Source organism: Eleutherodactylus coqui, chromosome 2, assembly GCF_035609145.1.
Source record: "Eleutherodactylus coqui strain aEleCoq1 chromosome 2, aEleCoq1.hap1, whole genome shotgun sequence".
In the NCBI taxonomy this organism is placed as follows: domain Eukaryota; kingdom Metazoa; phylum Chordata; class Amphibia; order Anura; family Eleutherodactylidae; genus Eleutherodactylus; species Eleutherodactylus coqui.
Genome location: NC_089838.1, coordinates 284,524,580 through 284,548,029, shown reverse-complemented (window position 1 = coordinate 284,548,029; position 23,450 = coordinate 284,524,580). Strand labels below are relative to the sequence as shown.

At 43.7% G+C, this 23,450-nt stretch overlaps 1 protein-coding gene across 1 annotated transcript in view; it reads left to right on the top strand.

The window, feature by feature from the left end:
• The window catches only part of GGCX (gamma-glutamyl carboxylase), a 50,038-nt gene that overhangs the window by 14,251 nt on the left and 12,337 nt on the right, over positions 1-23,450 (top strand). The window contains exons 5-14 of the mRNA XM_066593105.1: positions 2,267-2,345; positions 3,742-3,848; positions 6,756-6,919; positions 7,074-7,333; positions 9,177-9,308; positions 10,078-10,229; positions 11,617-11,786; positions 13,852-13,982; positions 14,233-14,380; positions 15,309-15,504. Coding sequence (XP_066449202.1) covers positions 2,267-2,345; positions 3,742-3,848; positions 6,756-6,919; positions 7,074-7,333; positions 9,177-9,308; positions 10,078-10,229; positions 11,617-11,786; positions 13,852-13,982; positions 14,233-14,380; positions 15,309-15,504 — 1,539 coding nt within the window. The remainder of the gene's footprint in view (positions 1-2,266; positions 2,346-3,741; positions 3,849-6,755; positions 6,920-7,073; positions 7,334-9,176; positions 9,309-10,077; positions 10,230-11,616; positions 11,787-13,851; positions 13,983-14,232; positions 14,381-15,308; positions 15,505-23,450) is intronic.

Below are 23,450 nucleotides of genomic sequence, written 5' to 3'. Positions count from 1 at the left end.
GGGCGCTCAAGAACTCTACATGTGTGCTATGGGGCCTAAAAGGACTTCAAGCAAAATTTCTGTTTTGAAAGACACCAACGACTCCTTTCATTTTGGGCCCCGTTGTGGACTCAGATATAACATTAGGGCCACCATGGGTATATTTCTGAACACGGGAGAAACAGGGGTATCCATTTTGGGGTGTAAATCCTCATTTTCATGTAAACTATAGGAAAAAATATGTCTTTAAAATGACAGATTTGCAAAAATATGAAATTTTACTTTTTCTCCTCTAAATTGAATTAATTCCTGAAAAAAAACTGTGGGGTCAAAATACTCCTGACACCCCTCAGTGAATACACTAAGGGGTGTAGTTTTTAAAATGGGGTCATTTGTGGGGGTATCTATCATTTTGACTCCTATGAGCCTTTCCAATCTTGGCTTGGTGTAGGGAAACAAAGTGTTCCTCAAAATGCTGAAAAGTAATGTTTAATTTGTACGTCTCCTAAATGGTTAAAAAAAAAACAAAAACGAACATTTTCCAATGTGCACCCCAAATAAACGGGTAGAAATATAAATCTTAGCAAAAATTTCTAGATTATGTTTGCACATATTTGAGATATTGCAGTTGGAAATGTGAAAAAATGATGATTTTTTTTCAACATTTTCCCAATTTTGGAGCTTTTAATAAATAAACACAAATTCTATCGGTCTATTTTTTCCGCCTAAATGAAGTACAACATGTGGCGAAAAAACAATGTCAGAATCGCTTGGATATGCAAAACCTTTCTGGTGTTTTTCCATGTTAAAGTGACACATGTCAGATTTGCAAAATTTGGCCTGGTCATTTAAGGCGCAAACAGACTTGGTCACTAAGGGGTTAAGCCTTTGCTCTTTATTAAATGTTTTGAGGGCTTCTATCCAATAGTACATCAATAGTACTATCCGTATGTTCTCCATTACCTAGTATTTAAAGGAAGTCTGTCGCCTAGTTTTGGCTGGGTAAGCTAATTTGTATTTTAAGATGTGGGACTTGCTGATAACGGTACCTTTTAGGCTGGGTTCACACGGGGCGGATTTGCCGCAGACCTTCCGCACAAAAATTCCGCTGCATTAAAAGTAGCAGCAAAATGGACGAGGGTTGGAAAATCTCGTCCACGTGCTGCGGGAATAACCCGCACAAAACCCGCGCGGAAGCTGACCTGCAGCGCGGAATCCAAATCAGCGACATGTCAATTATGTTGCCGTCTTCGCTGCAGAATTCACCCCCTCTCGATGAGAGGGTGAATTAAGCACACGGGGTAGGCATTCCACGGCTGATCTTCGGTGGGATGTCTGCTTCTGGCATTCCGCTAGACATCAGCCCTATGTGAGCGCAGCCATATTATCCTAAATAGATGCTCTAATCTACAAATATAAATGTTGAGTCTTGTGGTGGAGTCTGCAAATGACAAGTGGGCTGTTCTCCTCCTACTCTAATCCTGCCCACTGCAGTCTGGCTACTATCGTCACCCCACAATCTCATCATGGAGGGCTAATGGGCAATCAGTGGACTCAGGCTGACAGGATCGACCATGCATGTAGGCTGTCAAACAACTATATCTGTAAATGGTGATCGCAGCACACACATATATCCCAAAATGAGAGGGAGAGGTTCCAGAATGTTGAACTAATGCACACTTCTCACCCGGTTTAGGATCCCGTGCCGGTAAATCTCAATAGTCCATATGAAAATGAAACCGCATCACAGGGTAACTTCCTTGCTCCAATTCACAGCGCCTGTTGTAGTCGAAACATTGTCGTTTTACTAGGCATAATAAAGCTGAATTGGAGCAAGGAAGTTACTCTGTGATGCTGCTTCATTTTCATGTAGGCTGTCAAACAGACATTGTAGCTAGCTTCCGTCGTGGCTGTTTGCAGTAGCTGTCAGAAACAGCCGTCATCCACCAGGTATGCAGCGGGCAAAGCTTCTGAGCCCACGTTATGCCCACCCTGCACCTCTGTGACGTATATGTATGTCACAGAAGGGGGAAAAGTTTCCAAGATTAATACATTTTCCTAAAACCTCATGATCTTGTAAAAAAAAAATACATAAATAAAAAAATCTTGCATAGAACAAATCTATTCTATCAACCGCAGTACAGGTAGACTTACGTAGCGTGATCCTGGTGCTAGTAATCGCCTGTGCCACTTAGATCATATTGTTGTGTGTAAATCCTTCCTCTTGTAGGTTTCCAGGCTTGTATTTCAGCGATCTGTTTCTTTACATTCTATTGTTCTGTCGCAGGTCCATCGATGGGTTGTTTAGTTCTCGCAAGCGCAATGCACACGTCCCCCTTTGGAATTACACTCTTCTTCGTACTCAGGTAATATCTGCTGCATTCATCTCACTTCTAAGTAATCCTATTGATATAGAGTCGCAGGCCATAAATGGCAGCATGCCCCGTAGTAATGAGCCGTACAATCTGCCATTGGATTGGCCAACCATTGAGTATATTTGTGCCTAATGTCTTTGTCTTCTGCAACCAATATGGATGTGCTAGAAAGGAGTCCTTTGCATGAGACTTCCCACCCCTATTAACCAGAGCTGTACTTTTACTGGAAGACTTAACATGTCTCAGGTTATCCCAAGATTCCGTCTTATCAACTATCCATAGGGTAAGTTATAAAAAGTCTGATCGATGGGGGTCTCACTGCTGAGACCCCCACCGATCCCAAGAACAGCTGTCCGTTGGCCCCTTTTCCTCAATGTGGGCTCACTGCATACCCTGGAGATGGAACTGAGCGATGGCCCAGCATTTGTGCTGCGGCTGCATTCGAGTACAAGCCCTCGGCTACTCCAGCACTGCCGCTGAAGATGAATGGAGCAGCACTGCGCATACTCGACTGTCACTCCATCCGTGCTCCTCCCCACTTTGGGGGGAGCAGTAAGTCTGTAGTGAGGAGAAAAGGACAACACTGGATCCCCTTATTTTGGGATCAGCAGGAGTCACAGCAGTGAGATCTCCACTGATCAGACTTTTGTCACTTGGGCCGCCTGCACACGAATAAGTTGGATTCCACATGCGGGAGCCTGTGGAATCCAGCTCTGACCTCGGCCAGGGGCCATGCTTACCTGTCATTTTTGTAATGTGGATGACTGCGGACGCTTGCCGTTGGTCATGCACAGTACAGATTTAAAAAAATAAATGTTTTGTCTTTCCCGAGCTGTTGCTAGGCAGAAGACACATCGCGGCATGCTTTATCTTGGCATGGATTCCGTGCGGATGGCACCCATTGAAGTCAATGGCTATGAGTTTTCTGACGCCCCTACGCAATTAACATTGCGTATGAGCGGCGAAAACTCTCCCAACTTCAAAGGAGAGTAGATAGAAAAGCTGTAATGCCAGAGAGAAGAGAGAGCACTTTCTTGCGCGCGGATGATACGCTGTGCATAGTGTACATCCACGCAGAAAAAAGCTCTTCCACGATCATTTGCAATTACTTTCTGCGAATGATCACAGGTCTAAAAGTACCCTCAATTTCCCTCTGCTTTCTCCTCTCCTGCACCTTCTTATCAACACATTTATGACCCCAAAAAGACTTAAATTTGTCTTCTTGATGGACCTCCTATTATTGGACTCATTGCTGCAGATATCTTGAAGCATATTCCTCTAGAACATCCAATGACCCCAATGTTAACAAATAAAAAATGGCAGAGCGCTGGTTAGACTGCGATAAATCTGTATGCATTAACTTTCTTGCTGCTGATCATTCTTCCAGATCTTCATTGTGTATTTTATCGCTGGTATCAAGAAGCTGGATTCGGACTGGGTAGAGGGATACTCCATGGGCTCACTGTCACGTCACTGGCTGTTTGATCCATTTAAGTAAGAAAAACCTGCTTTATGAAGGAGGGGTTTTATCTCCTAGTCACATATATGTTATGTACATTCATTCCTACAAATGTTCTAAAATATGGCTATACACTGAATGATCACTGTATTAGGAACACCTACTTAACACGTTGGTAGATCTTTTTGGGTGATCTTGGCTTCCAGCCATGAGGGAACAGACTCTCCAAGGTGGTGAACATCCTCCATACTCCACTTGACCCATGCCCACTGCAGCAGCTTCGGCAGTTGGCGCACATTTTGCGGATAAATGGGGGCAAATTTTGCAGCTCTTTACAGCATATCCCAAACCTGTTTAATGCGGATAGAGTCCAGTGAGTTTGAGGGCCAAGGCAGTGCGGAGAATTCATTGTTGTGATCCTAGCTCGATGACATGGAGCGTTGTCCTGTTGAAAGAGTTGGGGAAGACTTCTGGAAGATAAGAGCGCAGATTGTGAGCTAATGGGTCCCTATAATGTTCACTATTCAAGGATTGTGGTCGGAGTCCTAGGCCATGCCAGCAAAATGCTCCTCAGACCTTGACACCACGACCAGCAGCCTGTTGAACATCAACGGTGTACCCATGGGATACGGGTTTATGCCCGTTGCAAACCCCGCCATTCCTATGGTTCAGCAGGAAATGGGACTTGTCACTTCAAACGACTTTCTGCCATGTGTCCAAGGTCCATTGACACCTTTTCTGGATTCATGCGAGGCATTGTTGGTGATGATGCTGGGTAATCGGAGGCTCTCTTGCCAATCTTCGGCTATTGGACCCCGATGCAAGGTATACCATGTGGTCATTGTGGAAATTTGTTTAATTTCCCTGTTGTTGTACTGCTAGGTTAGTTGGTCTATTGTGGCACATTGTTGCAGACATGCCACCCAATGCTTGCTTCTAAGATGACCCACATGTGGCCTGCCGCTGTGTGATCATCTGTCGAGTGTCTATACTTGGTTCAAGCCAACATGTGCGACTGTTTCAGAAACACTGGCTCCACACTTTTAGGCACCAACAATCTGCCTTCGGCCAAAGTGACTCAAGTCGCCATTTTACCCATGACTGCCAAATGTTTCCTTCTGCCGCGCAGATGAGCGGTCGGCACATTAGCTGAGAGCAGATCGTGACATGGTCATCGTGGTGCTGCGTTGCTGATCAGAAGATGTCATGCACCGGCTGTTCCCAATGCAGTGATCGTTCTGTGTAAATTGTATTCTGTTTTCTAGTCCTATGTTCTCTCATTGCCCAACCTTTAACTATGCACCTAAATTGGAGGCTTCACATTTTTTGTTCCTCAGGCTCCACTAACTGCAGTGAGAAATACTGGTACAATGTATATAAAATGCAGTCCTGAATTGCAGTTTACAGGACTTTTTGATTATAGAGCCAAAGCAAACATGACCTGTATTTGTGTGAAGGGAACCTTTTAACCGAGGAACATGTTCACAAAATTGTCACTAGATGGTGCTATGTAAGTACTAACTATATGGCGCCATGTACATAAAGAGATCTTTTATCGGAGTTGGCTGGCTCCCTGTCCTGTGGTTGTCACAGAAATGGCGGACTCTTCAGGAGTCACAACTGAGAAGCATGTTTGCCACAGGATAGGGGATAACTTGCTGATTTATGGGGGTCTCGACGATGAGAACCCCCCCCCCCCCCCCTCGTCTTTCTCCACCTCTTCCCTCCCTGTGTCCTGTTCTTGTGTCACTGCGAAGGTTATTTCTTCCCCAGCAGTGATCTCGCTCTGAATGGAGTGCTGGTCGAGCATGCACTGTCAGCGCTCCATTCACTTTTAATGGGACTGTAAAGATACCCAAGCGGCACCCACGCTTGAACGATTTGGCGATTTTCTGTTTATACTGCTCTCTTTTCTCATGAGCAATGCTAAATATTATGTCCATATAAAAGATGCAATCAACGACCAGATTCTCATTTGTCGGTTGCTCCATGGACGCATTCACACTGCACAATTATTCTTCATATTCACTTGATGTACCAATCAATTACACGATACTTTGCATGTGTAAATGGACCATACGTTGCTTGAAATTACTCAGACGCGAGCAAACCATAAGGATTAATCAGTGCAAACCCCTGGAATTTATTTTGGGAGATTCAGTTGTGGCTGCAAACAGTGTCTCAAACCCCAAAATTTACACCAACCCCCCCCCCCCCCCATCCTTTCTCTCCAAATCGGACAAGAATCAAATGGATCATTACTCACATCACTGAACAGTCTAGTTCCTCCTCTTTGGTGCAGGTACAGGTCTCCCCCTTATGTGGGGAGTCTCCTTGACCTATGCCACTGTATTCCTCACCGGTCAGCTATGATCATGTTGCTCTGCGGTGGACTAGTTGCCATTTTAACCATCCCAGTTATATAATGTTTGTAATTAACACACAGTAGGATTTTTTTTAAGTGTCTACTACCTTTTCAAACAATTTTCTGTTACAGTTGGAGAACAGGATCTAAGCACATTGTACAACACACAGCACAGCAGACAGGCCTCACCCATCAGTCCTGAGAGAATTAAAGAATCAGATGTACACCCTGCAGAAGGGGAAAATACAGGATTCAAGTCCTATAGTGACTAGACATAGTGTTATGCGTCATTCACATACATCGGAGCTTATTCTGAAAAGTTTGCAACAGTACGATTTCTGAAGAGCTTACAATCTAATTGGTCAATTCTGGAAGTACAAGCTAAAAAGCTTTTTAATAGATGTTAGAATAACTTCACATGCTTTTTGTAACCCCATAATGGAAGATAACGAGAAAAGAGCCTGTCGCCTGTATCAACCAGGGATAGAGCACATCATTCAAACTGAGTTGTGTCATCTTCTCTACCCCCAAGCATAAAATATGTGAAGTCTCACTGTATGTTCTCTTCTTCTCTTAGGCTGTTTATGTCGGAGGAGATGACGAGCCTTGTCGTTGTGCACTGGGGGGGACTGATCCTAGACATGACAGCTGGATACCTTCTGTTCTTTGATGTCACGCGTCCCTTCGCCATGTTTTTCGTCTCTTATTTCCATTGCATGAACTCTCAGCTCTTCAGTATAGGTGAGTGTGTGCTGTAACCCTGTGTAAATGGGGGATGTAAGGAAGACCCCTCATTCTTTATGTAATACCATACCACTTCCCGGTCTATACTGTGACTTAATGTAAAATGGTTACTTGGGCTTCATGTTGCTTGTACTTTATCCCCTCTTCACAGGTATGTTCTCATACACCATGTTGGCAACTAGTCCAATATTCTGCTATCCCGATTGGCCCCGTCGACTGGTATCTAAGTTACCCCGCTGCTTACACTGGGCATTTCCGCTCATAAAGCCACCCCAAAAGAGTTCGCAATGTGTTTATCCGGGACAGAAGGGAAAGAGCTCTATAGGACTACGACACAAACTAGGAGCCATCTTTACTATTATCTACATCGCTGAACAGCTGTTCCTGCCCTATTCACATTTTATTACCCAGGTGAGCGCTCACAGATGGGCTCCTTTGCCTTGTCTACCCTTTTTATAGGTTTTTAGATGCCCACACACTTTCGATAACTGTTGGCTAAAGTTTTGTTTGGCCAACAACTATTTCTCCAGAGTGTCTTATACACTTGAGTGTTCGGCAAATCTGAATGTTTGTCTTCCATGGAGAAATCTGCAGCGAGACAGCTCTGGCTTATCTCCATGTAACTCAAAAGGATCAAGCATTGAAACTTCCCAAACTTTTTTCTCCCGCTGTTACCCTTCATAGTTTGGAAGACCCTCCTACAAATATGAGAGTTTTTTTATGGTCCCGCCAAAATTCTGATGATGATATGCCATACTTCCAGAACATGCCATAATATTATGATCAGCGGAGGTCTGACCTCTGAACCCCTGTGGTGCATGGAACTGCATGACTTCTTCACTTCGTTAAATGGGGCTGTGTTGTAGTTCTTGCACAGTGGAAAGCTAGATGTGGCCTTGTGTAGGAAAACATTGCAATCATGGGGTCTGCAAGTGATTTGAAAGCCATGACATGTTCCAGAGATATACCCTCACCTATTATGGTAGGAAAACCTCTTTAACCACTCGGTAAAATCTGCAATACATGTGTGCAAATGTGTGTGCAGGGGTTCGTATTGAGCAGGCTTTGGGAGTCAAGCCCACTCCATACATGACAGGTGTCTTTTCAATACCGACCGCGGCATTTAAATGTCCCGAACGCCACAGCAAGCCCCTGTGCTGTTTTGTATGTCATGGCAGCCTGGGGCCTTGTGAAGGTATTTCTCTTTAGACATGCTTGTGGCACAGCCTAATAGAGACTGCCTGCTGAAATACAATATAGTGCAATACAGAAGTATTGCGGTATATTATATAAGCAATCAAACCATCCCATAGTGGGCTTAAAAAAAGTGTGTGTGTGTGTGTGTGTGTGTGTGTGTGTGTGTGTGTGTGTGTGTGTATATATATGTATGTATGTATGTATGTATGTATATATGTATGTATATTTTTTTTTATTTATTTATTTTTTTTAATGATTACAAAAAATAGTAAATATTAAAAGTTTAACCCCTCCCTTCTCCTTTTTATTAATTACATTTTTTTAAAAAAAAAGTTCCACTCCACTTAGAAATGTTTACAAGATTTTTAGTACATTACATACATTAAATAGTTCCACTGAAATACACAGCTCATTACTCAAAAAACAAACCCTCAGCTTTGTAGACAGAAACGGAAAAAAAAACTTTAGTTTTTTGAAAGTAGAGAGAAGAAAACAAAAATGAAAAAAACGAGAAAAATGGCTGCATCCTCAAGGGGTTAAAGGCGTTGTCCAAATTGTGGCTCCTGTGTAAAATTAATTCACCATGCAGTAACATAACAAATAAGCATATACTCCCTTCTTCTGCCGTGTCCGGTGCTACGGCTGCAGGTCTTCCGTGATTTTACGTATGAACTACATCTTGGACAACCCCTTTAAGGATAATCAACTATCTGAGGGAAAACTGTACTTCTTATTTTAACCGTTTCCAATCCACTGTCTGACCTCTGAAGACATTATGATTTAAGGCTGTACAGCTCTAATGTTGGAAGACATCCGTCGGGGTTCTCTTACTGTATATTGCCAGCCTCTCTGCTGTCGGAGCCTATCCAATGTGTCACCTCATGCAGTACTGGCTTTAGCCAGCAGATAGTGCCGTTGTATAACGGCAGAAAAAGAGGAAGCCCCCTAGGAAAACTAGGATACAAAGTGGATTGGAAAGGGTTAAGGGATGTGTATGATAAATGGAAATTCTGTAGAATTCTGCCTTCGCTAACTGTAGTCTTCGTTGCGTCTCAAGGGCTACAATAACTGGACAAATGGCCTTTACGGTTACTCATGGGATATGATGGTGCATTCACGCTCACACCAGCATGTGAAGATTACCTACAAAGATGGAGTCACTGGTGAAGTTGGATACCTGAACCCAGGGGTGAGTGTAGGATATTATGGCTGTCTGGGATGCTGATCTTTGTGGGAATGGGTTATTACATACAGAACAAAATGGGTATAAAAAGGATGTAGTTTTACAGCTGCGCCCCATTTTTCAGTTTCTGTAGGAGTTACAGAAACTGCCATATAAGAGGTTAGACCCGGACCTATAAGAGATTTATGGCAGATCCTATATAGCTAGGCTCAAATTGCTGATGGTAGGAACACCTCTTAATGTAAGGGTGCGTTTAGGCTGAACGAAAATCCTTCAAAGCGAAAATGAATGATATCGTTCAGTCTAAACGCAGTCAGCATAAGAACGGTGAATGATATCGATCACTTTTTGCTCGTCCATTTTATGCAGGTATAAAAATCATCGTTGGCTCGTTCACTTATCATTCGGTTTAGACACTAATTCATTCAGTCCTTCTCATTCACTTATATAGCAAATGTGAAAGACTGAACGATTTCTCATTGGAAGGAGCCAACAATGTATCTGCTGTATATACCGGCTGCACTATCGGACAAGCTAACGATGACCTCATTCGCTCGTTAAAATGATAAATCCGCTTGTCTAAAGGGCCCTAAATTAGGATTATACACCGCAAGGGGTTTGGGGGATTCGGGAGTAATAACCGTCATCTGTGTAAAGCCTGATTTTTCTTCTCAAGCTGAACGGCAGACCTATCAAGACTGCGTTTCTGCTAGTGTCTTGAAGCCCTTCTATATGCTCAGTCCATTTTCTAGTAACATAAACCTTCCTCTATCAGGTTTTCACACAGACCCGCCGCTGGAAAGATCACGCTGACATGGTGAAGCAATATGCCACCTGCCTGCAAGGCCTGCTGGGAGCTTATAATATCTCCAAGCCTGAAATATACTTTGATGTATGGGTGTCGATCAATGACCGTTTCCAGCAGAGGTAAGTACATTGCAGAAGATGGCAAGAAACCAATCCAACATCCATAATCATCCAGCCAGCCATAGCATAATGTACTTGCCTTGCACTTTCTCCGTAAGGTAAGTACATTGCAGCCATAATAATAATACTAATCTTTATATAGCGCCAACATGTTCTGCAGAGTTTTGCAAATCAGAGTGTACCTATACAGACAAAATTGGACATCAAGTACAGTTTTAGAGTAATTACTCTAATCCAAATAATAGGGGTGAGGGCCCCACTCACAAGCTCTTACAATCTATAAGAAAATGGGGGTGACGCGAGGTACACGCGCCGGTCACTAGCCAGTATGTGTCTATATACACATATGAAGTGCATTAGGTTGGATGAGGTATGGGGGGGGGGGGGGATGCTGTTATCCGGTTCTGAGGGAGAATTTAGACACCAGATAAATTGAGAATACATAGATTGGGGAGTATGGTAATGCTCCCTAAAGAGAGATGTTTTTAGGACATACTTAAAACTGTGGGTGTTGGGGATCAACCTGATTTGTCTGGGGTAGCACATTCCAGAGAACTGGTGCAGCTCAGGAAAAGTCTTGGAGATTGGATTGTGAGGCTCAGATTATAGCGGATCTTATGGTGCTTTTACATGGGACGTACCTTTAGTTTAAGGTCATTAGCAGGAGGTAGGGTGGTAGGCAGAGATGAGGGAGGAGATATAGGCTGGTGCAGCACTGTGGAGAGTGAGGAGTTTAAAGGGGTGGGGCCTAATAAAAAGCTATCCTCTATCTACAGAATAAGCTTATGATGGGTAGGAATCCCCACTAATCCCAAGAACTTGGGTCCTGAATATTTTCACATGAATGAGGAGGAGGTCTTGCATATGTGCTGCATGGGAGCATCAGAGATTGACAAGCACTTGTACTGTGGCTAGGGGATAGCTTTATCACTTGCACACCTTTTAAATGGTACCCTATATTGGACAAGCAACCAGTGCGGTGACTGGTACGGGGTGGAGGCATCGGTGCGGTGACTGGCACGGGCCCTTGTTGGGTGTAAATGCCCAACTGAACGATAATTCGTTTGCTTGTAGTTCAGTTTCTGCATGCAGCAAATTGAACGACTTATTGTTCCATGTAAACAGGCAGTCGTTCGTTTATGAAAGACTGCCTGTTTACTGTGGATGGAGGCAGGCGGGCCGAAACTATCCCCTCCGCTTCAATTTACTCAGTGATGCTGGATCTTGTGTAAAAGCACAGGAAGAATTACCGTTGGAACAATCTGTTGGGCATCAGCACCTGACAAGTCGTCCCGTGTAAAAGGGCCCTAACAGCCACGGGGCTTGCATGTAATAGAATCCTTACTGTTCCAACTCTGCACAGTAAACTGACTGGATTCTCCGTCAGGTTGTACGACCCAACAGTGGACATTGTGAACGCCGAATGGTCGCCCTTCCACAAAACACCCTGGATTAAACCATTGCTGGTAGATCTGTCACCGTGGAGAGCTAAATTTCAGGAGGTGGAGGACAGTTTGGATAATCGGACTGATGTGGTGTTCATTGCTGATTTCCCAGGTAAGGTCACGGGTCTCCGTTATGGTCCATCTACTGCTATGCATTTTCACGCATTGCAGCGTGATGTAGTTATATGAGCATAGAACTACTACTAAGTTTTCCAGTGTTCCTCAATTATTTTGTATGGTGGGATGTCTCCAAGACTTAAAATTCACAGATATCTCCATTGGACACTTGAAAGAGTTCAAAGGCTTTTTTTGTGACTTGCTGTTAGTTCCGTAGTCTGTTTCTATGACTAAGTAGAAGGAAATGCTTGTATTCGTCACTTAATTGATGAAGTGGCTCTGCACATGTGCGACCGCCGCTCCATTCAATCTCCGCATCACTAGTGGAAGTTCAACGAGGCCGGAGTGAGAAGAGTGGCTCGTAGGCCCTCCTTTCTTGGAGACCTAAACCAGTCTAACTCTTATCACCTATTCCACGGATGGGTGATAAAGTTGTAGTATTGGTGATGGGCGTCGGGAAGGGTACCATCACTCTTTAAGGAGAGCACCTAGGAGGTGAGTGAGGAGACTTATAAGGCCATCCATGCTCCTCTGGGAAATATATGCAAATAAGGAAGATGAAACAATACCTCTGCAGCGCCACTTTCCTGCAAATCAATGCCCGACCCTTTATACAAGTCTTTATAACAATGATTGGGAATTAAAAACCAAACACCTCCTCAGACACCTTCTAAGTGCTCTCCTTAAGGAGAGATGACACCCCTCCAGACCCACATCACAGGCCTCTCGCCAGCCAAGCCAAAAACCTACTTCACACTGATGAGGGGCAAAAACCAGAAACAGCTGTCTGTGTATGGTTATCTGGCTTGGTTTTCAATCCCCAGTCATTGTTATAAAGACTTGTATATACAGTCTAACTGTTTTGAAAGCTGCCTTCCAATAGGTGGCGCTGCAGAGCATATTGGTGATGAAACAGTCTTTCATTGTTTTATTATAAAAGCTTTAATTCAGAATTGGATATAAAAAATAATTCTGGAGCGCCTTTTTCTTTTAACTCGCTGGTGTGAGTCCTCTGTTACTCTTCCTGGAAATGTACAACTAATGTGTCAATTGGGTGTTAGCATTCTCTATATCAATGAGGCTTGGCATATCCCTACATAGTCTATTGTCAGCACAGATTATCATTGTTAAGGTGCGTTTAGACAACGATTATCGTTCAAACAATCGCTAGATCATTCGAATTTGAACAATAATTGTTCTGTGTAAACGCAGCCAATGATCGAACGATAATTTGTTCGCTCATTGTTCATTTCATGCAGGCATAAAAATCATTACTGGCTCGTTCGCTAGTCGTTCGGTTAAAATACCGATCGTTCAGTCGTTCTCACTGGTACAGTGAATGGGAACGATTTAGCGATCGAACGATTTTTCTGCCTTTTTATAAACTGGTTGCACAAACTCTGTCTTCGTTCGAAAAATAAATTGTTCTGTCTAAAAGGCTCCTTAGACTGTGTAAGACATACCCTAATGACAGGGGGAATGGTAACACCCAGTTGTCTCTTCATACATGTCCAGGAGGAATAACGGAGGCACGGCACAAGACAAGGTACTCCAGCATTACTGTCTATAGGGGTTGTCCGGGACGCTCTTCTTAATAATCTCTCCTCAGGATAGGTCTTCAAAGGTCTATTAGTAGGGGGTCCTGCCACTCGGGATCCCCACCAGTCACCTGGTATTGGGCCAGCTATCAGCTCTGTCCATAATACTATGGTCCAGGTTGGTGTCACATTGACTTCACTGGAAGAAGCACCTGCATCACCAAACTGGGCCGCTGTGCTACGGACAGAACTGTCTGCTTTCAGCTTTGTCCGCAATGATGGCTAGCTCAATATCAGCTGTGGTGTCCTGGGCGGCAGACCCCCAGACGATCTACTACTGGAAACCCCTTTAAAAGGGAATACAGGGATTTTCTAAAACAGACTTGAAACTTGCAGGTCGTCTTGAATCTCGCACCTTTTATTCCTTTTTTTTTCTTTTTTTTTTTTTCTTTTTTTAAATTTATACCTTTTTCGTTAATTATGCTGTTTTAATCTATGGTCTCTATCCATTCTTGGTGACAGGTCTCTACTTGGAGAATTTTGTTAGTGAGGACCTGGGTAACACCAGTATCCAGGTGCTGCAGGGTGAAGTCAGTGTGGAGATTGTGAAGGACGCCAAGAACTTCACCCTGAGAGAGGGAGAACACATGCAGGTAAATGTAGATTCCGTTTCTGCTTCTTTGATTGTAAGCTTATTGCTTAAGTCCCATAAACGTGCAATGTGTTCGGGTCAAGCATATGACGTGCTCTTCCTTGGGCCTTCCGTACTTTGCTTCTGTTACACTGCTAACTTAGCAGCACCCTAGCATTATCGAAATTTCAGAATTTGCCCAGGAACACTGAACAAGGGCACCTGGCACCAGTAGCTGAATCAATATTTTTCACCACCTTCTTACCTTTCAGTTGCCAGGAGGGGAATACCACAAGGTGTTCACAGTGTCACCGGGACCCTCTTGTTACATGTACCTTTATGTGAATACCACAGCAGTGACCTTGGAGCAAAACCTTACCCGACTGCAGGAGCTGAAGGAGAGGGTGGAGAATGGGAGCGGTAAGTGATCCCTAATGTTAATGAGGTGGTGCCAAAATGTATCACCTATCCTAAGGGTTATAGGTGATAAATGTGATTGGTGGGAGTTTCACTGCTGGGACACTCACCAATCTCGAGAATGGGGTTCCTGCGTCCCCCTCTCCTTCTCACTGTATTCCCCTTGTGGTGACAAGAAGACTGAATGGAGAGATGATAGATCGTGCATGGTGCCTCTGCATTTCAATGAGGCTGATGGAAGTGGCACTTGGCTATCTCCAGCAGTCCCATTGAAAGTTGATGCATCACACATGAGCAACTGCTACTTCATTCAGTCCCTTCCTCACTTTGGAAGGTGCAATCAGCCCAAAGTGAGGAGGAGAGGTGAACACGGGACCCCCGTTCTTGGGATTAGTGAGGTTTGAGCAGTGAAACTCCCATTGATAAGACTTTTATCACCTATCCCGGGATTAAGTGCTAAGTCAATTTTAGGAAAACTCCTTTAAGACTAAGGCATCTTCTGTGGAATGCAATACATAGACAACAGGGCTGAATATTCCTTCATCTGATCTTTGTGTTTACTGGGCTCCATTGGTGACGTAGCATGTTGACTTATGACCACTGTAGCCAGTAACTCGCTATAATGGTACTGCGTTGATACCACTGAGGTCACCACTGCGGCCAGTGGTCGACCGCAGTAGTCCTGTGTTGTTTCAATATGACGTCTCTGGAGGCGGTGCTGGTTCCCAGGATGCATCAGTATAGGAGCGACAGGGGATTGCAGAGGTAAGGTTCATTCCGTTTTGTTATTTTATAGCATTGTAAGCTGTTTATTTATAAAAATCTATATTTATGGGTTTGCATAACCTTCTTAACCCATCGCATACTTGGCTCTATTAGCATTATCGTCTAGAGCCCTGATTTTGAGTCCAGTTTTTGCTTTGCTTTCTAGAAACCTCTCCCCTGCCACCTGAGTTACAGCCTCTCCTCTCCGGAGAAGTGCAAGACCTCAATGTATCGGATCCCCTGGTGCTTGTCTACCTACGCCGACAGAGGCGGATAGAAGAGGCAGAACGGAGGCGAAATGCTACAGTGACGGAGAGATTTCAGAGGTTTCTCAATAAGAAGTATTATCTTCTGCGACGAAGGTAAGTATCTGGGCTCTCTTATGGATATTGTAATTTTCATATATAATATATATCATAGTGTTCATGTATGCTAAATTACCTGGCTTCATACAGGACTATTCCGTGTTTGTATGGTTAAAAGCTTTGCTTAAAGGGGTTCTGTCATTAAAAACAAAAAATTTTATACTTACCTATTGCTCCCCAGGCAGCCTGCTTACCTCTTCTTCTTATCCCAAATCTTCTCCTGGAGCCGCTTGTCAATTCGGTCACGTGACCTCCAGCACCCGATTTTCTTCCATCCGGTCAAAAAGCGTACACTGCCTACCTTCCGCTTCCTTCAGGTCAATGTACGCATACGTCACTAGTGACGTGTGCGTACATTGTCTTGTGAGGAAGCGCGGAATGAAGGTAGCTGCGCGAGACAACGGCACACGACTGCGCACGCGCGAGACAACGGCACACGACTGCGCATGCGCGAGGCTGCGGCGCGCTCGCGCTCGCCTGGGAGCACTTTACACGTGCACATTCTCTGCCAATAGAAATGTATCCCTGACACTGTTGTCAGGCAGAATACATTTCTATTAGCCAATGGAAATGCAAGCTTCTGCTGCCTCTCGGCCAATAGAAATGTATCCCTGACACTGTTGTCAGGCAGAATATATTTCTATTAGCCAATGGAAATGCAAGCTTCTGCATATAAGCATATATATATTTTATTTATATAAATATATATATATAAATAAAAGTGTATATATATAAAAAAGCATATATGTGTGTGCATATATAAATATATGCATATATATATATATGCATATATATATATGTATATGCATATATATATATATATATATATATATTTATATATATATCTGTCTACCCGTCTGTGTCTATCTGTCTGTATTTATCCGTCTACATTTATCTCTCTATGCATCTGTATTTATCCATCTATCCGTCTGCATTTATCCGTCTGCATTTATTTGTCTATCCGCCTGCATTTATCCGTCTACATTTATCTCTCTATGCATCTGTATTTATCCATCTATCCGTCTGTAATTATCCGTCTGCATTTATCCGTCTGCGTCTGCCCGTCTATCAATCCGCGTCTATTCATCTATATGTTTATGTGTATATACACACATATATCTATCTAGCTTTATTTGTCTGTGTGTGTGTATATGGCGGTTTCAGGCGAATGTAATTTTCTTCCCTTATGCGGCCATGATTGTCACGGCCGTATATTGGGACAAAACTAAGCCTATGATTACTGTGGTTTCTCTCCCGTTAATACTTGACCGAGAAAATATTGGACCTCCCCTATGAATACTATGTGCGTGAAAGATCGGGCGGCCGCCGTATTCCCACCATTTATTTTGTTTCTTACAGTTGCTCCTACAGCGGTGTGTGTGTTTGTATGTATGTATGTATGTATGTATGTATGTATGTATGTGTATATATATGATACACACATACGCACATCACAAGGCATTGTTCTTACAAGGCGCACTGCACTGGCAGACACACTCGCATATTTGCCATGCGAGATATTTGTCTGAGTTTCTCGGGCTGATATAGTGCTCACTTGTGTAAAATCAGCCACAGAGAATGAATTTAACATCACCAAAGACATAAAGCTATACATTGCCCTCTATTGTCAGCATGCTGTTATCCTGACCCCCAAGTGTCAATGCATAATGCATCCCAAGTGGCAGCGTGCCCACCCATATCACGTCTTGTATCCAAGCTAGAGGCGATACAACAGGGTCCTAGAACGTCCATGCCCGTCCGTTTCGCATTTTGTATCCAAGCTAGAGGTAGTACAACAGGGTACTAGAATCTTCATGTCCACCCGTATCACATCTTGTATCCAAGCTAGAGGTGGTACAACGGGATACTAGAGCCACCATGCCCGCCTGTATCACATCTTGTATCCAAGCTAGAGGTAGTAAACAGGGTACTAGAGTATCCATGCCCGCCCATATCACATCTTGTATCCAAGCTAGAGGTGGCCCAACAGGGTACTAGAGCCTCCATGCTCCCCGTATCACATCTTGTATCTAAGCTACAGGTGGTACAACAGGGTACTAGAGACTCCATGCCTCCCCATATCACATCTTGTATTCAAGCTAGAGGCGATACAAGAGGGTCCTAGAGCCTCCATGCTCCCTGTATCACATCTTGTATCTAAGCTACAGGTGGTACAACAGGGTACTAGAGCCTGCATGCCCGCCTATATCACATCTTGTATCCAAGCTAGAGGTGGCCCAACAGGGTACTAGAGCCTCCATGCTCCCCGTATCACATCTTGTATCTAAGCTACAGGTGGTACAACAGGGTACTAGAGCCTGCATGCCCGCCTATATCACATCTTGTATCCAAGCTAGAGGTGGCCCAACAGGGTACTAGAGCCTCCATGCTCCCCGTATCACATCTTGTATCTAAGCTACAGGTGGTACAACAGGGTACTAGAGACTCCATGCCTCCCCATATCACATCTTGTATTCAAGCTAGAGGCGATACAAGAGGGTCCTAGAGCCTCCATGCTCCCTGTATCACATCTTGTATCTAAGCTACAGGTGGTACAACAGGGTACTAGAGCCTGCATGCCCGCCTATATCACATCTTGTATCCAAGCTAGAGGTGGTACAACAGGGTACTAGAGCCTGCATGCCCCCTGTATCACATCTTGTATCCAAGCTAGAGGCGGTACAACAGGACATACATATATACATACAATAAGACCAGCTTTATACAGATGTAAGTGCAGTTGCGCACACTTTTGTGCACTTTTTTGTCTCTCTGAGGGCAGCCGCACATGGGTGTAAGCGTGGAACGTACATGTCCTATGCAGTGTGTAGATATATTACTATACCGTACATATTCTATGTGTGTGTGTGTATATATATATATATAATATATATATACACATACATACATACATACATACATACATACATACATACATACATACATATATCTATACACACACATCTTGATACATATACGCATAGATAAATGTATATATACATACACTCATACAATACATTGCATGGGGAATATTCCTGTTTTTACCATGTGTAGTGACTACTGTGAGTGATTTTTATGAGTGACTGCTATGAGTGACTGCTATGAGTGACTGCTATGAGTGACTGCTATGAGTGACTGCTATGAGTGACTGCTTTGAGTGACTGCTTTGAGTGACTGCTATGAGTGACTGCTTTGAGTGACTACAGTGAGTGGCTACTGTGAGATTGCAGGGAAGATCTGGAGGCCCATGGGAAACTCTGGGTGTTCAGAGACCCAGGGAGAAACACTAGCAGATTTTGGTAGACTGCAGGCAGGACTATTCACTGCACTGGATGGGCGGAAGTAGCTTTGTGAGGGCGGAAGTGGTCAGCACAGCAAGGGGTGCTGGGAGATGACCTCCTAGCAGGAGGGGCTGAAGATGTAAACAGAGCATGGAGGGTGAAAAATGGAGCCTAGGTAAGTACTACTTCTGAAAAAAACGTTTTATATGTGTTATTTACAACAGGTTGTGCCAGCGGGGCAGATTTACTGGAGAAAAAAAATACAGATTGTAATGACAGAACCCCTTTAATGAAAAAAGGTTTGGTACGGTGTTAGCCAGTAGAGCAAAAATGTGATTGTTCCCAGCAAGAGAAACGAAGTAATCTTGTAGATATGATACCTTCTAATGGCTAACAAAAATACATGACGTTAATGCAAGCTTCCGGACTTAAGCAAGCTTGCATTAACGTCATCCCTGAATTAGTGTTAGGGGCTCACCAGGGGAGAGTGTTATCTGTGTTATAGATGTCTTATACTTCCCAGTAATGCATGAAAATTCTTGAAGAATTTAACCCACCATTGAAAGGGTCAAAAGTTGTTATAAATTTATATTCCCAAATTCTTCTGGGCCGCTGTGATTTGAAATTGCCTTTCCATATTATAACTTTAATGTCTTCCAAGTTGTGTCCGTGACTAGAAAAGTGCTCCCCCAGAGGATTCATACGTGAATGGCAAGTATGAGACCTCTATAGCACAGATAACACTGCTGGCTGATAATCTCCTAACACTAATTCCAGGAACGTAAAACCTTCACATCTGTGTTTGTATTTCTGTTGTAGTATTCTTTTAAGTGCAAATTAATCACATCTACGTCTGTGCCTTGCCATAAGTATGTGTGTATAAATATGTATGCCTCTTGAAATTCATTTCATTATGCCTTGATGAAGGATCCTGAGAGGTCCAAAAGCTTGCTGTAACATCATGTATTTTTGTTAGCCATTAAAAGTTATCATATCTACAAGATGACTTGGTTTCTCTTGCTAGGAACAATCACACAAAGCTTTGTTTGCAACATGAAGCATCTATCTATTTTGTTCTTTCTGCATAGGACCAATCTGCACCAAATTTTCCACATAGGTAAGTCAGGTGCTTAAGAAGGTTTGAGATGGGGTTTCAGCTCTCTATAACCTACTGTTCTCAAAATATTTGTAAAAGAAAACACAAACATTGACTGAAATCTCTTCAGGAAGCCACTGGCAAGACATCAAATTTCTGTGCATAGCAACCCAATACTTTTCCTTAACTCGCTGTGAACTGGCTGTACCTATATTGAATTTGAGCATTTTCACAATTTGAAACCCTGCCATGCCTCCAAAAAGAAATCCTCAATAAAATGCATAACTGTGTGAGGAGTAGATGTAGATGTGTTGCTTTCCTGCAGTACACAGCGCCCCTGTGGCTGTCATGGTTAGTAGGAGGACAGCAGGATCTGATCCGTTACTGAGCAACCAGCAGCTGAGACTGCAGTCATGCCTCAATCTGCTGTAGAGTTTCAGTATCCGTTTTTTTTTTTTTGTGAATGTGTTGAGAATGGTAAGTCCTAGAACATTGAAACCCTCCAAAGAGCCTGATTTACCTATTTGGAGCAGATTGGTCCAGCCGCTTTGCCATGCATAAAGAACAGACAACAGAAATTCATTTTTATATAAAGATAAGGTGTGTTTATATATATATATATATATATATATATATATATATATATATATATATATATATATATATATATATATATATATATATATATATATATATATATATATATATATATATATATATATATGCAAATACATGTATTATTACCATATTTTTTCTATATATATATATATATATATATATATTTTATTTTATTTTTTGCAGTATCAGCTATTTTTTTTTTCTATATATAAATGCACTCGTAGAAAAAAAATCCCTCCCATTGAAGGATTGTAACATTGATATAAGTAAGTGATTACAATATCAGAGCAAAAGGAGAATTTATTATGGAAAACTGACCCCTTGTACGGAGGCTCTAGTACCCTGTTGTACCACCTCTAGCTTGGATACAAGATGTAATACAGGTGGGCATGGAGGCTCTAGTACCCTGTTGTACCGCCTCTAGCTTGGATACAAGATGTAATACAGGTGGGCATGGAGGCTCTAGTACCCTGTTGTACCGCCTCTAGCTTGGATACAAGATGTGATACAGGTGGGCATGGAGGCTCTAGTACCCTGTTGTACCGCCTCTAGCTTGGATACAAGATGTGATACAGGCAGGCATGGAGGCTCTAGTACCCTGTTGTACCGCCTCTAGCTTGGATACAGGATGTGATACAGGCGGGCATGGAGGCTCTAGTACTTTGTTGTACCGCCTCTAGCTTGGATACAAGATGTGATACGGGCAGGCATGGAGGCTCTAGTACCCTGTTGGGCCACCTCTAGCTTGGATACAAGATGTAATACAGGTGGGCATGGAGACTCTAGTACCCTGTTGTACCGCCTCTAGCTTGGATACAGGATGTGATACAGGCGGGCATGGAGGCTCTAGTACTTTGTTGTACCGCCTCTAGCTTGGATACAAGATGTGATACGGGTAGGCATGGAAGCTCTAGTACCCTGTTGTACTGCCTCTAGCTTGGATACAAGATGTAATACAGGTGGGCATGGAGACTCTAGTACCCTGTTGTACTGCCTCTAGCCTGGATACAAGATGTGATACAGTGGGCATGGAGGCTCTAGTACCCTGTTGTACCGCCTCTAGCTTGGATACAAGATGTGATACGGGCGAACATGGAAGCATACAGGTTTTATGTGGTATCCTGCGGCGTATTGCTCCATATTTGCTGTAATTGAGGCTCTAGATCGTGTAAACTCATAGGCTGTTGAAGTTGGCGTCCCAGATGGTCCTATTCATGTTCTGTTGGTGGTAAACCTGGTGACCGGGCAGCCACAGAAGTGTGACAATGTTGTGGGGACATTCCAGTGACCCCCTTGTGTGTGCGGCCGAGCATTATCCTGCTGGAAAATGCCTCTTGGAAGCCGCCATGAGAGGAACACATGTGGCTGCAGGATGTCCTGAACATATCGCTGAGCTGTCATTGTCCCTCCTACCACTACTAGGGGGGACCGACTGTTGTATGCTATAGCCTCCCTCAGAGCATCACCCCAGCAGGGGGCAGTGTGCCGCTCTACAGCAAAGGCAGGATTGAGGCGCTCTTCCCGAGGTCTCCAGATACAAAGCTGACCGTCGTCAGCGCCCAAACTAAACCCGGATTCATCACTGAAAACAACCCAGTTCCACAGTACAGTTTCGTCATTAATGACACCACTGGAAACGGAGGTGATGGTGGGTGTCAAAGGTAGAACATATAATTGGTGCCATGAGACCAAATGTCATTTACCTATGCGCCTGGGAATGGTTCCGACAGATACAGGGACCTGTAACAGTGGCGCCACCTGGCTCTGGATTGTGGACAACTAAGCAGTTGGAGCTGCTCATGCTTGTTGGACCATCAGACGATCTCCTCTACTGGTCGTCTGTCGAGGGCGTCCTGAGCCCGGTTATTTTAGGACCAGTGAATGTGTGAGAGCATGCACACACCTCCTAACAGTCTGGTCAGAACGGCCCAAGTGGGGGGCCCATTTGTCGATACGACCATCCAGCTTCTCACATACCAATAATGCGCCCCTCTCAGACTCTGGTAACGGGGTGAAATCTCTTCTCTGCGTCTTAGGTGTCTAGTGGTCAACAAGCTCTACACAAGCGAAAGAGAAGGCCTCAGGTGGCATGACCATTCCTCTAATCACCACAACTCATCATTTGCAATACGCAGAGAATAGAACTCTTTGATTACAATGTGCTCGTTCCCATCATTCATTTTTGCGCGTGCAGAAAAAAACCCCCAGCATGTTCCATTTTAGTGCACATTTGCGCACCAAAGGCCTCATAGTAGTCTATGGGAGGTGCACAAATGCGCACTCAATACCCACGGGAAAAGAACACACTGGGAACTAATTAGGCTAAGTAGCCATTTAACTTGTCCATTTAACTCCGTTTCCTGCGCCCAAGTGAGATGGCCCAGCCAACTCAAAAAGTACGGTAAAATGCACAAAAGTGCGTTCACGGCGCAAATGCGCTACTGCATGCGTTTTTGTGTATATTCCAGTGTGAGTGCGGCCTTAAGCTTGCAGCTTTTCTGTTCGAATGCTGTTTTCCGCATTTCATTGGAAATGCAATGTGAATGAAGCCTGAGTCTAACACTGGACTTCAGCTTCACCAATGCCAGTTTTGCATTGGCAGCATGGCAGCTCTGCAAGCTTATCATTTCCGGATGTTTGAGTCTGACCTTTGGATACCTCTTTCGGGCTCATTATCTTGCAATTAATATTGTATTTCGGTCATGTATATTGCCTGCATATTTGTAAAGGAACGGCACATAACTGTGTCACCTGGCGGCCCTAATGCTGGAGAGGTCAGTGAATGGGTTTGGCGTCAGCAGAGAGAACGCCTATAATAGTGTTGCCCAAGACCCTGGCAGAAAGGTGATTTTACAGGGCGAAGCTTCCCTCTGCAGGAAGTGATGTAGGTGTGATATGGCGCTCAATCAGATGAATCTGCAATCCAGATGACTAATGCCGCAGTAAGG